We start from the raw sequence: 15,389 nt of genomic DNA, 5'->3' as shown, positions 1-15,389 counted from the left end.
ATACTTTGGCAGCGTTTTTTGTCTAGTAGAGAAAGTAGAGTATTATCAAACAAAAGAAAATTTATAAAAAAAAAAACTGAATTATATCGAACGCACAAGAATAGATTCCTTTTATAAAATAATAACTCAGCTGGGATATAAAAACGTTTAATACAATGCAACATTTTCTCCCGTCTCACAAGAAGGAGGTTTTACATTTATTAAATAATGGTGTCATAAGCTATTTTTTACAATGTAATAATTTTTGGAACGAAGTTCCTTACGGCAGGCTTGACATTTGGCTGGGCGACCGAACTGAAAAAAATGTGATACTAAAACCGTAAGAAAAATATATAACGGAAGTGACGTAATATCCGTCACACGACTCTATAATATTACGTTTGTAAAACTAAAATATTACTAGTAAACTTTTTTTTAAATTTTTATGTAAATTTATACCGTCGACAAAAATAAATAAATACATATGTTTTTTTTTATTTCACTTAATAGTTTTAATAATAATAATAATAATTATTATTATTATTTTGTTTGATTTATTTTATTTTACGGTATTTGTTATTTTCTAAAATACTAAATTTCCTAAATACTTTTATTTACTTAATTAAAAACCAATCAACAAAATTAAAAAGAATCAAAAACTAGAAAATATATATATATAATTCAACATTTTTTTTTTAAATTGTGTTGCTTCTCTACTATCCGAAGGAACTTCGTTCCTACTGGTGTCCCATGACACCACATAATATTTTAAATTTGTAATTAGCAATTATGATTTTATCTGTAGTCTTCAATGTTCGTCTAAATGAGCGTATACTCTTCTTAATTTTTCTCTCTTGTTTTTATTTGCGTGTTTCTTTTCGTGTTTCCAGGGTTTGCCAACGATTGGCTTGTCTGCTTGTGCTGTGACACTGTAATTAAGAAATATGAATGTTGATAGAATCTTCTAGAATAATTACGCAAACGAAATACAAATACTTTATCTTAATTTTGTGCTTTAATATAATAAATAACAATGAAAGATATCTTCTATGTTTAGTGGCTAATATTTTTAGATTCTTATAATAGTATAATTCATTATTAATTTAAAAAAACCGATACTAACATATTTTTCTATATATAATTTTAAAAGTATAGTATAGGACTGTCATGTACATATGTATATAAGTCCCTAATAAAGATATTGACAAAAAAAAATGTTAAATAATTTAGTAGAACTAATTATTGATACTTCAACACTGTATCAATTATTTTTAAATAATATTAAAATTTTGTAGCGACACTAAGAATATATATTTTTTTAATTTTCATTCAACCCTGTAGTTATATAAATAAAACAGGAGCATCGCAACAGTCTGATTCACTAGAGATGAAAGAGATCGTTCGGAAATTATCAACTTCAGTTAAGGAAAGACTAAATATAATTCAACGGATACGTAATGGTCACACTGGACGTAGGCCAAGCGTTAATTCATAAAATTTAACTGCTTTACGAGTATAGCGGAGTTAACGAGCGTTTAAATTGCGCAGAGTAAATACGGACGCGAAATGCGACCACGGCTTGTGTTAGGATGTGAAAACTGTGTATAAGTTATTGTTATTCATTGTATAACTTCATAACTAATTATATTTTAGTATTTACTTCGTGTTTCCTATGGTAATAATAATATTTTAATATTGTTTATGTTAGCATATTTTTTTTTGCACTTGACTTGGGGAGTAAGCTGGTGAATGCGTGATGAGCGTGTTACAAAAAGTGTGATCGAGCGAGGCGAAAGGAAGTTGAGAGGACGATATAAGTTTGTGAAGATAGAAATATTAAAGAAGTTATATTTCAGTCGTGTGATCTAAAGCATACTCGTTTTTTTTTTAAATATTTTTTTTAAGTTTTCAAGTTCACTAATAATACTTTAATTTATTTTGACAATTGATATTTTGAGATGCTCGATATTTCGTGATGATGGCGTCTGCAACCGCGCCGAAATGTCAGGAATATCAAAACGTTAATTGCGTAAATGACTTACACGTATTTATAGACAATATATAATTGAAAATGTATATATTTACTACTTACCCTAAAATAGGTTTTCCTTTGACGTGGGCACCACTCTTCTGCATTGCAAAAAATGAATTGTCGATCTCCTTCGATTTGTTCAGCCAACCCTTAAAAAAAACATTTTAAATTAACCTTTTTACAGTCAAGATTGAATGAAAAAAAAAACTGGCAACAAAGACAACGTATGTTTTTTAATTTTTTTTATTTATTTACGTCATTTTGTATTTTGTTTGATCTGACCACACCTCACTTTATATAACATAATTATCGTCTAGACATTTAGGATTTGAAACCCAATAAAACATACCTACACACGAACACCATTTCTCTTCATCTCGGGCAGTCGGTTAAAAAGTATCTCAAGGTTAAAAATCTTTAAATAAAATGACCTTTGATAAATAACGTTATAAAATTATTTGATAGACTGGTCCAAGTGGGTGTTCACGCTTTACTTTTATATTATTTAATAAAGTCTTGTATTAAATCGTGTGAATCATTCCACAAATAAAAACATTATATTATTATAGAAACGAAAGGAATAGTCGGTTTTTATAATGTTTATATAGATTAGCGAGGATTTCCAACGATGTGAATAGTTATACGTTGAATTTTATAGTCGATATTTTATTTTATAATGCTCAGACAATTTATTTATGCCATGTGTGTCATTAAGATTTAGAGTTGGTGGATTTTTTTGCAATAGAAATCTTTTGTACTCGTTTTTAATGAAATGACTGGTATTTGTAATATTAAAGCTGTAATTTCGAATCAGTATTAGATGTTTGATGTTTTTAGTGATAAAATTCTTTGTTTAATTTGATGGATGGTCCTATTGTTGGATAGTTAAAAAAAAAAGCAAGAAATAGCTCTGACTTTAAATGTGTATTTTGTATGTGCCGAACTATAATAAACTCCAAGTAATTGTCAATCAAGGAGGAATAAGGTGTATTTGTTATTGTAGTCAGGTTGTTGTAGTATTTACTTGGCACCGCCTTCAAAATTATAAAATATTTATTAAATCATTTCTGATTAACTAAATCAAAATACGAATTACTTTGTACTAAGTAAATTTATTTTTCACTTTTTAGTTTCCTGTTTGAAGTCGGTTTTTTTTTTGTTAAAAATTATTTTATTTTAAATTTACATTCATCATCATTGTTCCGTTTGCAGAGTTATAAAATAAATAAATTTCTAAAATAAAAGTAGCCAAGTTACTCCTTATTGCATAAGATATATCACAGTGAAAGTACCGTCAAAATCGATCCACCCGTTTCAGAGATTAGCCGGAACATACAGACAGACAGACAGACAGACAAAAATTGGAAAAATGTTATTTTGGTATATGGACCGTGTATACATCCGTATGCATTTAGTAAAAAGCAGTATTTTAATATAACAAAAGGACACTCCAATTTTTTTTATTTGTTTAGATTGTTTACGTAAAATATGTTATGTTTATATTATTATAATGTTAAAACTATAATTATATAACTTAAAATTGTATGTGATTTTGAATTATAAAAATAAGCGTATTATTATCTATTATATTTTATTGTATAGTACGACGAACGAGTAGTAGATACCCTGACGCCTTAAGACATCGTCATAAACAGAGTAGGGGAGAGGTTCCGTGAATAGTAGGTACTTAGTAACAGTTACCAAGTTCGACTTTAAACTTACAACTAAATTTACTAATCAATACCAGTAAAATTAAAAATTAATAATTTCAAGTACCAAGATTAGTTACGTCGGTACAAAATCGAGCAGATAGCGGTATCAATGTGTGCGTACGCGTAATGTTATTGTGTTGCGATTTAAATACCTAAACTTGAACGAGTTAAAAATGTGATAGCGTCCTTAATACTTATTTGCTATTAGTAATAAAAACTCACCTCCACAGCTCTTGCTTCCCTGGGGGTGGGTTTTCTGGTTTCATTTTTCTTTTCTTGAACTAAACTGTCAATAGGCGCTGGGTCATATCCAGGGGGTAATTGTTCCCAATGTAGACGACCGCTTGCTGCATCTTTTAGGAATAGTCGGGCCGATCTCGACACGTCTGGCTGACCGGCAGCCGTCATGAAGCCTCGGTTGACTGGAAAATTACGTAAAAATGTCATATCATCATATATATCTTTTTCCGTCGTGATAGAGCACAGCAGGTAACATCCTGCTCAAAATGAGAAGCAGCCCTACTGATGAACTAACTCGACCTGACAGAAGATCACAGCTAAATAACACTGCTCTTAAGTAGTATTGTGCTCTGAGTGAGGTAGCTTGAGCTCCTGGGGAACGTCGCGGGTTGGGTCGGCAAAGCATTTGCGATGCTTCTGGTGTTGCAAGTCTATAAAATACGGTAACCGCTTACCATCAGGTGAGCCAATCAAGCCTGATTAATTGGCTAGAGCCTGGTTTGCCAATCTAGTAAAAAAAAAACAAGTGTTATTTAGACCACACGACTGAAGCAAAACTTCTTTAGCAATAGGCCTGCACAAGGCTTGCACTGTGTCTTAGACCTACGATACGTAACCGGCTATGAGGGAAAGAGAGAAATAAAATGTGTGCTCGCACCCCTCTCTCTTACTCCGTTCGCCTCACCCGATCACACTTTTCCCAACGCTCTCGTCACGCATTCACAGTCTTACTCACTAAGTCAAGCGTGCGTAAAGAAGTTTTGCTTCAAAAATAATATCATATCGTAACATTTTAAATTTACTTACTATACCAACTAATAGGTCTAGATTAATTCGTAGAGTTTTACGATAGATGGCGTTGGTTTTACAGTTTTATATTTTTATCTTCAAAACATATCTACTACGTCAATCAGCTATTAGTAAGTGTTATTTGCGACTCGTCTTAATTTTATTTATTAAAACCACGAATTTACAATTATTTCAATGGAACTTTATACTGTATAAAGTGTTTTTCTTGGAATTTTACTATGTTACTTTCATATGTAGAAAGCCATAGAATTTCATAAGAAGTTTACGGTACAGGCGTTAGCTGTGAAAGCGTGTTACGTTTGGGTGGATAGATGACTGTTACTTTACGACTAGCTAGAATGCTTAAACGAATCTGTGTAAAATTTTGTCTAGAAAAGCACAGGACTTCTTATACCAAAAAATTTTACAGTACCCGTGAGATTTCTAAGAGATACAGATTTGTATGCGTATGAGGTCGCGAATGACATACAGTTATATTAAAACAAGGAAGAACCTCCTTGCATAAATCTTAATATTACTGATCCAATTTCGAAATGTCTTCTTGCGTTAGAAGACCTATTTAGAAATGAAATTTATAGACTATAAAAGGTCACGCTAAACCGCACAGAAACAGAGCAGTAATATGTTTAGTGCCCCGGTTCTATGAGTCGTGGCGGAATTAAAACGCGCGTGTTATATTATCATTGTAAACCTACAATTACTCATTGTTGTACATCCTCAAGCTTGTTGTTTAAAACTTAATCCCCCTTTGTTTACTTTTTTTATGTTTTATTTTAGAATAATGTACCTTTTTATTTGTATATTTATGCTGATTTAATAAAAAATTTCAAAATATGGGCTCTATGCTGAAGCATTCACTATCACGCAACCTTAGTAAGTACGTTCAAGAACGAAGACGAGGACGTAAGAAGAAGAAGACTGTTCATATTGACGTTTTTTTCTTTAATTTAACACAACTATTTGTTTTAAACAACCTGTGTCGTTTCAGCCTGTAACATCCCAGTGCTGGGCATAGGCCTCTTACTTTACGTAGGAGAAGAATTGGAGCTTAATCCACCACGCTGCTCCAATGTGGGTTAGCGGGTTTCCTACTATGAGTAACGATCGCTATCAGGTATTTATGATAACAACCGGGACCGCTGAACGTGCCAGCTTAACGAAACCAGAGATATTTGTACAAATACAAATATCCAACCCGAGCGGGAATCAAACCCGCAAACCGTCGGTTTTAGGTGACTACACGCACCATTACACCAGTGCGGTTGTTTACAGTCTGTCAGTCAGTCAGTTACGCCTATTGCAATCCACTGCTGGACATAGACCTCTCCAAGTTCGCGCCAGACATCCCGGTTTTCCGCAATCCTCAACCAGCCCACACCGGCAATTTTACGTAGATCGTCGGTCTAGCTGGCCGGAGGACGTCCCACACTGCGTTTGCCAAGACGCGGTCTCCATTCCAGGACCCGTCTGCTCCACCGGCCATCGGTCCTGCGACACAGATGACCAGCCCACCGCCACTTCAACTTGCTAATTCTGGCGGCTATGTCGGTTACTTTCGTTCTCTCGCGGATAGTCTCATTTCTAATCCTATCTTTGAGAGAAACCCCAAGCATAGCCCGTTCCATTGCACGTTGAGCGGCTTTAAACTTGTGGACCAGTCCCTTCGTCAGTGTTCACGTCTCAGCTCCGTATGTAATATGTACGTACACAGTCTGTAGGTCAACTATCAACGTTTCTTTTTTTTTATGTCACTAGGTCGGCAAACAAGCGTACGGCTCACCTGATGGTAAGCGATTACCGTAGCTTATAGACGCCTGTAACACCAGAAGCATTGCAAGCGCGTTGCCGACCCAATCTCCAATCCCCCAGGAGCTCTGGTCACCTTACTCACCAGCAGGAACACAAAACTGCTTGAAAACAGTATTATTTAGCTGTGATCTTCTCTAAGGTCGAGGTACTACCCTAGTCAGGCTGCTCCATATTTTGAGCAGGAAATTCCTGCTGTGCCCTACCTCAGCTAAAAAGTTAGTTAGTTTTTACCGATAATATTCAAACTATTAAGATTTGCTGTATCGGTATATACTTTCATTTTAATACCAATTAACGACACAAACAGCCATGGTCACGGGACAACTGTTCTGTCACCATGTCGTCTACAACGTTGCCGAAATCGAGAATCTCAAAATGATAATCTTAATATCTTCATAAGTCATACTTAAAAAATAAGTACTTTTACTGAAAGTAAAAGTTAAATAACTTTTATTTGGTATTACAGGGGATGATTGTCAAACTGGTAATATCTATTTTTCCACAACTCCATCTACGATATTTTTTAAAATTTACAATTAAACTTACATTTTAATGATACTTGGTTTAAAGGGAATTAAATTGTTTTCAATACTCTGATCTGATACTTTCAATATCTGAAAAATTTGTTTGAAAAACAATTTCAATATTATTATTATATTATATTTATTATTAATTACAAGCGTACGACTCCTGGTGGACCTGATGGTAAGCGATTACCATAGCTTAAAGACATCTCCAACACCAGAAGCATCGCAAGCGCGTTGCCGACCCTATCCCCAATTGCCCCCAGAAGTTCTGGTCACCTTACTCACCACTTATTTAGATGTGATCTTCTGTAAGTACTTCCCCAGTTAGGCTGCTCCACATTTCGAGTGGAATATTTCCTACTGTGCCCTAACTATATAGTCATTCTATTATATAAGACAAGAGATAAACTCACAGGCGTGTGCCGTCAATATCTTCTTGTACTCATGTTCACTGCCCTCGTACTCCGGCAACAGTAGGCCATATTTCTGCTGGAAGGTATGTCTGCCCACCAACTCACACAGCCGGGCCATCGCCGCGTCGTGGGACCGCATCTGATAGAAATATATAAGAACATAGATAAATACCTATAACATAGACCCACAGACATCTGTTCCTAAGGTAAAGAAAGAAAGAAAGGAAACTTTATTATTAGCCATATTTTGGTTATATAGAATTAAGTAGTAAAAAAATTAATATAATAATAATAGAATATTATATTAATTTTTTTATTTTATTAATTTTTTTTTATTAATATAATTGTGTTTGCTCACAAACGAAAAAAAACCGACTTCAATTTCATCGACGAGTAATACAACGTAGATCGACGAAAAAAAAGTCAAAATCGGTAACCCAGTAAAAAGTTATTGCGGATTTTCGAGAGTTTCCCTCGATTTCTCTGAGATCTCATCATCAGATCCTGGTTTCCTTATCATGGTACTAAACTAAGGATATCCCCTTTCCAACAAAAAAAGAATTGTCAAAATCGGTACATCCAGAAGAAAGTTTATGCGGTGTAATACAACTTAGGTCGACGAAAAAAGCGTCAAGTAAAAACGCATTATTAGATATAACTCGAAAAGTAATTGTTAGATCTCAAAAAAATTTAAATGGGACCAATTGACACACACCACCTTTCGATTTAAAAAAAAAATTGTCGAAATCAGTCCACCCGGTCAAAAGTTCTGAGGTAACATACATTAAAAAAAAAAAAAAAAACAGTCGAATTGAGAACCTCCTCCTTTTTTGGAAGTCGGTTAAAAAGACTACAATAAACAAAAGCATAGTTAATACAAAAATAGCAAAAAGATAGAACAGGCCAACTAGGTATAGGTAATCTTATATACATATACTTTTTGTACAGATCACTACAAACTGCGCCAACGATCCAGTCTAAAAACGGCTAAATGAACATTAATTTTATTATTTTATGTTAGCAACACACTTCAATTTATAACAGGGTTTTTACTCTCAGCTAGGCATCATTTTGTAAAATAATCTCATAAGAGCTTACCTGATCAATTGGCAACACAGCCGTCAACAAGAGATCTGGAGCCACAGCATATGCTGGCAACACTAATCCAGGACAATCCAGTAATTCTATACTATCATCCAATATCAATGACTGTATGTGTCTTGTATGACCAGGCATTGAGCTGACACTAACCTGTGTAATTAAAATATGCATAATATAAATAACATTATAAATACAGCTTCAATATGGCAGATGAGGCTAAAGCGTTTTAGTGGATTTTTAAAATAAAACTTCTTTACGTACGCTTGACTTGGGGAGTAAACTGGTGGATGCGTAAAGAGGGCGTTACGAAAAGTGCAATCGGGCGACCCGAATAGAAGTTGAAAGGGAGATAGAAGTGAGATGGAATTTACGGAGTTTTACTTCAGTTGTGTGGTCTAAAGTACACTCGTTTTGTTAGTGCATGGAGAATTTACATATTTCTTAATTTAGATATTTCTTAAATTTTTTTTTTTTTTACCTTTTTAGACTGCATTAAAACATTTACAGAGCTTGATTTTCCCACATTTGGGTATCCAATCATACCAACGGTAAGTCTTGGTGGATTTTTCAATTTATTAAGCTTTTGTTTTTTTAATACTTGCAGTAATCTGTCTCTATCGAATATTTCATATGAATTTGTATCATTTTCAACATCTTCATTTACATCTTCCGTGCTACACCGTGGTACATCATTTGTGTTTGAATTTTCTGTCAAATGTGTTTCTTCGTTAGTTGTAGATTCAATACTTCGAAAGGGTTCTATAGGTTTACCTAGTCTTAGATTTTCTAAAACCTCGTCTAAGGCTTCTTGTATAGAATCTATTCTATTAGCTGTGTTATTTACTGCTTTATCTAGATCTTCTATTTGTCTTTTAAATAGTTCTATGTCGTCTTGTGCCTCATTCAATGCATTGGGGTTTTCATCATCACCTTCGTCTTCAGAATCTATTGACTCAGTTTCTGAATCATCATTTAGTTCAGCCTCTTTACTCTCTTCGGATATTTTTCTTTCTTTTGTGCTTTTTGCAGCGGAAAAAAATATTATTGGAATGTTCTAAAAAAGAAAATTTGTCTATGAAAATGTTTGTACGTATCATATTTAAATAAATAATTGTGTTTGCAGGCAAACGAAAAAAAACCGACTTCAATTATATCGACAAGTAACACAACGTAGGTAGGCGAAAAAATAGTTAAGTAAATACACATTATCAAAGATTACGCCAAAAGTGCTGTGGCTACGGCAGATAAGAATATAGCCACACCTGAAGTGATGATGATGATGTGATGATAATTCCAAAAGTTGTAATAAGATCTCGATGAAATTCAAATGTGACCACATGATAAAAATTGGCTTTCGATTAAATTAAAAATCATCAAAATCGGTATCCAGTAAAAAGTTATGCGGATTTTCCAGTTTCCCTCGATTTCTCTGGGATCCCATCGTCAGATGCTGGTTTCCTTATCATGGTACAACACAAGGGATATCTCTTTTCCAACAAAAAAAGAATTATCAAAATCGGCTCATAAACGACGAAGTTATCCCCAAACATACATAAAATATATATATATATAGTACATAGTACGAAATTCGCTATGTCAGCTAGTCACTTTAGCCTATCGCAGTCCACTGCTGGACATAGGCCTCCACAAGTTTGCACCAAAAATGGCGTGTACTCATGTGTATTACTCATAGTCACCACGCTGCGCAGGCGGGTTGGTGACCGCAGAGCTGGCTTTGTCGCACCGAAGACGCTGCTGCCCGTTTTCGGCCTGTGTATTTCAAAGCCAGCAGTTGGTGTCAGGCATGTTAGTTCGTAATAAATATCAATTTGAGAAATACTCAACCATGACAAATGGATCATTAAAAAGTATTTATCTCTTATTTATTAATAAGATATGATCATTTTGTCATTAATTTTAATAATCTAAGTTTATTAAATTTAAATAAAACTTTACCTCTTTAGTAAAATATTCAGCCCAACACTTCCTCACATACTCTGTTGTTAAATCTGCTTTATTCAATAATAAAATACATTTACATTTTTGTTCAGCTGCATACTTTTCTAGATCTTCACATCTAAAAGAGATAATTAATTATTTACGTGTATAAATTATATTATATTTAAAAGAGAGATAATTGATCAATTGTAGAAGATTAAAACTTCTCAACAAATTTAATAATTTATTTTACAAATAGGATACTACATTCTCCAAATTAAATCATTATTATTCAACAATTAAATCATTCAGACCTATTAGCCTTACCTCCTTTCTATTGAAAGTTTTGGAAAGGCTAATAGATCGGGAGCTGAGGAGCACAACTCTGGTTGAGCAACCCCTAAATCCCAACCAACATGCCTACTCAATGGGCAAATCAACGGACTCTGCCCTACACAAGGTTATATCCTATATAGAGGGCAATCTCCATCACAAAATATCAACCCTTGGGGCCTTTGATAAAACTAAGTTCACCAGCATAAGCCGTGCCCTGACCAAGCATGGAGTCAATAACACGATTGCCGGGTGGATTAACAGCATGCTGAAGTACAGGGCCATCCATTTCACTGTGAATGAAATAACTAGAGGCGTTGTAGCGAGGGGGTGTCCGCAGGGGGGGGTCCTTTCCCCACTTCTGTGGAACATAGTGATCGACGAACTGATCACCTTGCTCAACGACCGCAGATTTCTCACAGTGGGCTATGCAGACGACTTAACTGTACTCATCAGTGGGCCATCTGAGAGGACAGTCTGCGACCAAATGAGGGCCGCATTAAAAGTCGTTGAACAGTGGTGTACGGACCACGAACTAACAGTGAACCCCGCAAAGACGGAACTTGTGATGTTCACAAATAAACGGAATTTAGGGAACCTTAAACTCCCTAAATTATTTGGCACCAGTCTTGCCCTAACCAAGGAGGTCAAATCTTGGAGTAATCCTAGATAGTAAGCTTCTTTGGAACAGGCATTTAGACTCAAAAATCAACAAAGCCAGCATAATCCTCTGCCAATGCAAAAGGCTCCTCGGCAAAAGCTGGGGCATATCACCTAAAATTACTCTATGGCTTTACAAAACTATTGTCAGGCCTATAATCACCTACGGTGCGGTAATCTGGTGGCAGAGAACAGAACTTACAACCGTTAAAAACAAACTCCAGCGGTTTCAGAGAATAGCATGCTCTGCAATCACTGGCTGTATGCGTACCGCCCCCACAGCAGCTCTTGAGGTTATGCTTGACCTGGCCCGCTTGACTTGTTCATACAACAGGAGGCGGCTATGTCAGCTATCAGGCTGAAACACTTGGGCTTGTGGTGCAACCAGGAGGGTCCACACAATAGACTTTGGAGCAACCTTGTGAGCTATGAGCCACTACTTGCTGCTCCTTGTGATAGGATTCCCAAACAATATATTTTCGAAAGAAAGTACCATATACAACCGTTTGAGGCTGGAAGAGACCAATCCGGCATACGCGAGGTCCGCATCTACACGGATGGCTCCAAAATGGGGTCTGGCACCGGTGCCGGAGTGTACTCACAAGACCTCAATATCAACTTATCACTAAAGCTGGGCCAACACAGCTCCATCTTTCAATGTGAGTGTGTTGCGATAACCCATGCAGCCACCGCCGTCCTGTCAAAAGGCATTAGGGATTGCAATATCCGTATTCTGTCGGACAGCATGGCCGTACTTAAAGCACTAGAGAGCAATTCGACTAACTCTAGTCTTATATACGAATGTCATCAAACCCTGGAAGTATTAGCCTCACATAATGAGGTAATCCTCCAGTGGATAAAAGGACATAGTGGATCGCGCGGAAACGATGCTGCCGACGAGCTTGCAAGACAGGGGTCCAATACAAAGGTTGCCGGCCCAACCATCTTATTGCCGCTACCATTTGGACAACTGCGCTTGTGGGTAAGGCAACGTACACGTGCAAATCACAATGCCCTTTGGGCAAACCAAACCGGCTGTAGACAGTCCAAATTGGTACTCACGGAAGTATCACCGCACCTAGCGTGCCGACTGCTCAGTCTCAACCGCCTGGACATCAGAATAGTTGTTGGCACGATTACCGGCCACATGGCACTCAATCACCAACTATTCATCATGAATGCAACAGACAGCCCTCTTTGCAGGGGCTGTCTGGCTGCTGAAGAAACAGCCGCCCACGTAATCCTGGAATGCGAGGGAGTGGCCGCACACCGGGCTACCATCCTTAAGGAAATAAGGACGCTCCGAGGAGCCTGTGAACGCCCCAGGAGGCTTCTGAGCTTCTGGAAGGAGCTGGGCTGGCTGAACTAGTCGGCCCACTTTTCACGCATAATGGACCACTTTTGCGTCTAAATGCGGAAAACCGAGCCCACTACAATACAATACAATACAATACAATACTACATTCTCCAGGAATGACTAATGATATTAGTATTAACGATGACGAATGATGAATGACGAATGATATTAGTATGACGACCACTCTGGTGTAACGGTGCATCTGCCGTGTCGGCAGTACCTAAACACTGATGGCCGCATATTCGATTCCCGCTCGGAGTAGATATATGTGTTAGACAAATATTTATTTCCGGTCTGGTTGTTAGTCTTTGTGGGTCTCCCCACCTTTCTTCGGAAAGCATGTTAAGCTGTTGGTCCCGGTTGTTACCGTGTACACCTGATAGTGATTGTTATTCATATATATCTGCCAACCCGTATTGAAGCAGCATGGTTAATTAAGCTCAGATCATTCTCCTACATGGGGAAAGAGGCCTAGGCCCAGCAATGGGATGTTACAGGCTGAAATAATCAGTATTAAAACCTACCTCATAATGTAGTAGAACTACAACCTATGTTTATTATTTTAATATGACTGCATTACAATACATTAAAACATTAGAAAAAAAGATAATGATGCAGCAAAATCAAGTAGATGATGCAGCAAAATCAAGTAGATGATGCAGCAAAATCAAGTAGATATAAAAATCTAAAATGATAAAATTTTATATTACACATTGATAACACAAATTATTCCAACATACCTACATACATACCATTGATAAAAAGGCGTAAAAAATACACATTTATCATCAAACTTTCATATCTATAATATTAGGAGATACTGACCTTAACAATAGAGGATTTCTTGCATCCAATAGAATTAAAACTATATCTGATTTCTCCAAAGTTCTCCATAGCTGCTTCCAAAGCTCCAAGTTTCTTTCATATGGTGTAACCGCCGCACCCAGTTTTGTTTGTAGGTCATTTAAATGTCGCCTCCAGTCGAGAAATGAGTCTCTTTCTTTTGTTAACTGTTCCTCTGCTGTCACACCAAGCTTCCATGGAGGTCTAGGAAATATACAAAAAATATAATAAGTATGTAAACTCTTAATTTAAGTTTTGAGTTGATTTGCTTGTGCATGCTAATTTTGGGATCTATGAGGCAGATCCAAAAATTATTTTGAACATCATGAACAAATTGTTATTTCTTAGATACCACACATAAAAATGTTTATAAACATAAATATGGATTACATCATGCTAGGTAATTAATACACAATAATAAGCTTTTATGAAGGGTTAATACAGTTATTCCTGCTTACGCGACTACCACTTATTAAAGCCTAATAAAAATTTATTTGCTAAATTATTTTTGTCTTGACAAATGTATTAATTTTAGAAGATTACACCATAAAATAATTTCAGAGGCAATAAATATTAACATGGGGGAAAACTAAACACAGGATGTTAAATGTACTAAGAATATCTATTTTTTTTTTATAAATAGGTATAATGGTCTTACCTTCTAGGAACTGTAAGTGGCTCGTCAAAATCTGGTTGTGATGTAGCTATTTCAACAGGGGATGGCACAGACATGACATATTTAACATTTAATTTCTCAGCAATAAACTCCCGATTAGCTAACTCCGCGGTTGACAAGAACTCTTGCAGGGAAGACTCTGCTGTGACTGATTGCAGATTGAGACGACCCCAGTCATAGCCATCGTTTACCTCCGTCGTATGGAGCTAGCATGAAACCATAATAATTATTATAAAAATATAACATATCAAATTTGCTACTAATAATCGTATTAATTTTTAATACAAGGTAAAATGTACAAGAAAGAGCATTACAATTAATACTACTTTTATTATATACATTTATAGGCTATATATTTACTATTAAGACTTTTTTATTAGTTTTAATAATATAAAAACAACTTACCATGGTATTATCTTCAACATGACGGCGATGTCGATTTTTGGCATATCTGTCCTTAATAAGCGCACGACCGAGTGTTTCTTTATTCTTTTTGCCCATTTTATCATATAAATTGCAAGGAAACTTTCAATTTTTACTAAAATTGAAAATAAACGTGGTTGCAATGAACTTTATAACGTGCAGCAAATGTCAAATGCCCAGCAGTCAAAACCTGTTGCAAAAACAAAATAAATACCATAGATGAGATAGAATCTACTTCCTAAAACCAAAAATATAATATATTTTTTTAAGTCATACATAAAACTAAATAAAGTATGAGTTATTTAATTATGTAATTTAATTATGTGTAATTCTTATTTCTGTAAAAAGAAGAATATGATTTCTGGTCGTTTTACATTTTAGATATTGATATAATTATTACAAAACATTGAATTTATCTGATCACACGACTGAAGTAAAACTTCTTTAGCAATAAGCCTGCGCAATAGGCATGCACTGTATTTTACCCTTAAGGCTAATTTACACTTTGATTAGTGCGAGCGCAGGTGTTTAGTAAT

At 35.6% G+C, this 15,389-nt stretch overlaps 1 protein-coding gene across 1 annotated transcript; it reads right to left on the bottom strand.

Annotated features, from left to right (window-relative positions):
- Positions 1-688: 688 nt before the first annotated feature.
- On the bottom strand, positions 689-15,071 carry LOC123659577 (large subunit GTPase 1 homolog). Its single transcript, XM_045594784.1, has 10 exons — positions 14,836-15,071; positions 14,413-14,636; positions 13,737-13,958; positions 10,580-10,700; positions 9,102-9,677; positions 8,621-8,773; positions 7,523-7,661; positions 3,946-4,145; positions 2,072-2,160; positions 689-908 (listed from the first exon to the last, which is right to left on the bottom strand). The coding sequence occupies exons 1-10, from the start codon at positions 14,929-14,931 to the stop codon at positions 788-790; spliced, it is 1,941 nt and encodes a 646-aa protein (XP_045450740.1). The 5' UTR covers positions 14,932-15,071; the 3' UTR covers positions 689-787.
- Positions 15,072-15,389: the final 318 nt, after the last annotated feature.

Source organism: Melitaea cinxia, chromosome 14, assembly GCF_905220565.1.
Source record: "Melitaea cinxia chromosome 14, ilMelCinx1.1, whole genome shotgun sequence".
NCBI classification, from domain to species: domain Eukaryota; kingdom Metazoa; phylum Arthropoda; class Insecta; order Lepidoptera; family Nymphalidae; genus Melitaea; species Melitaea cinxia.
The sequence above is the reverse complement of the archived record's forward strand: the minus strand, read 5'-3'. Positions and strand labels throughout refer to the sequence as shown.

What these genes read in the sequence shown, in the direction of transcription:
- LOC123659577 (XM_045594784.1), bottom strand. Translation starts at nt 14,931, where the DNA reads ATGGGCAAAAAGAATAAAGAAACACTCGGTCGTGCGCTTATTAAGGAC. An exon ending in CTGAATATTTTACTAAAGAG is followed by an intron (nt 9,678 to 10,579) that starts GTAAAGTTTTAT and finishes TTTCTTTTTTAG; the next exon opens with AACATTCCAATAATATTTTT. An exon ending in AAAGGAAAACCTATTTTAGG is followed by an intron (nt 909 to 2,071) that starts GTAAGTAGTAAA and finishes TCTTAATTACAG; the next exon opens with TGTCACAGCACAAGCAGACA.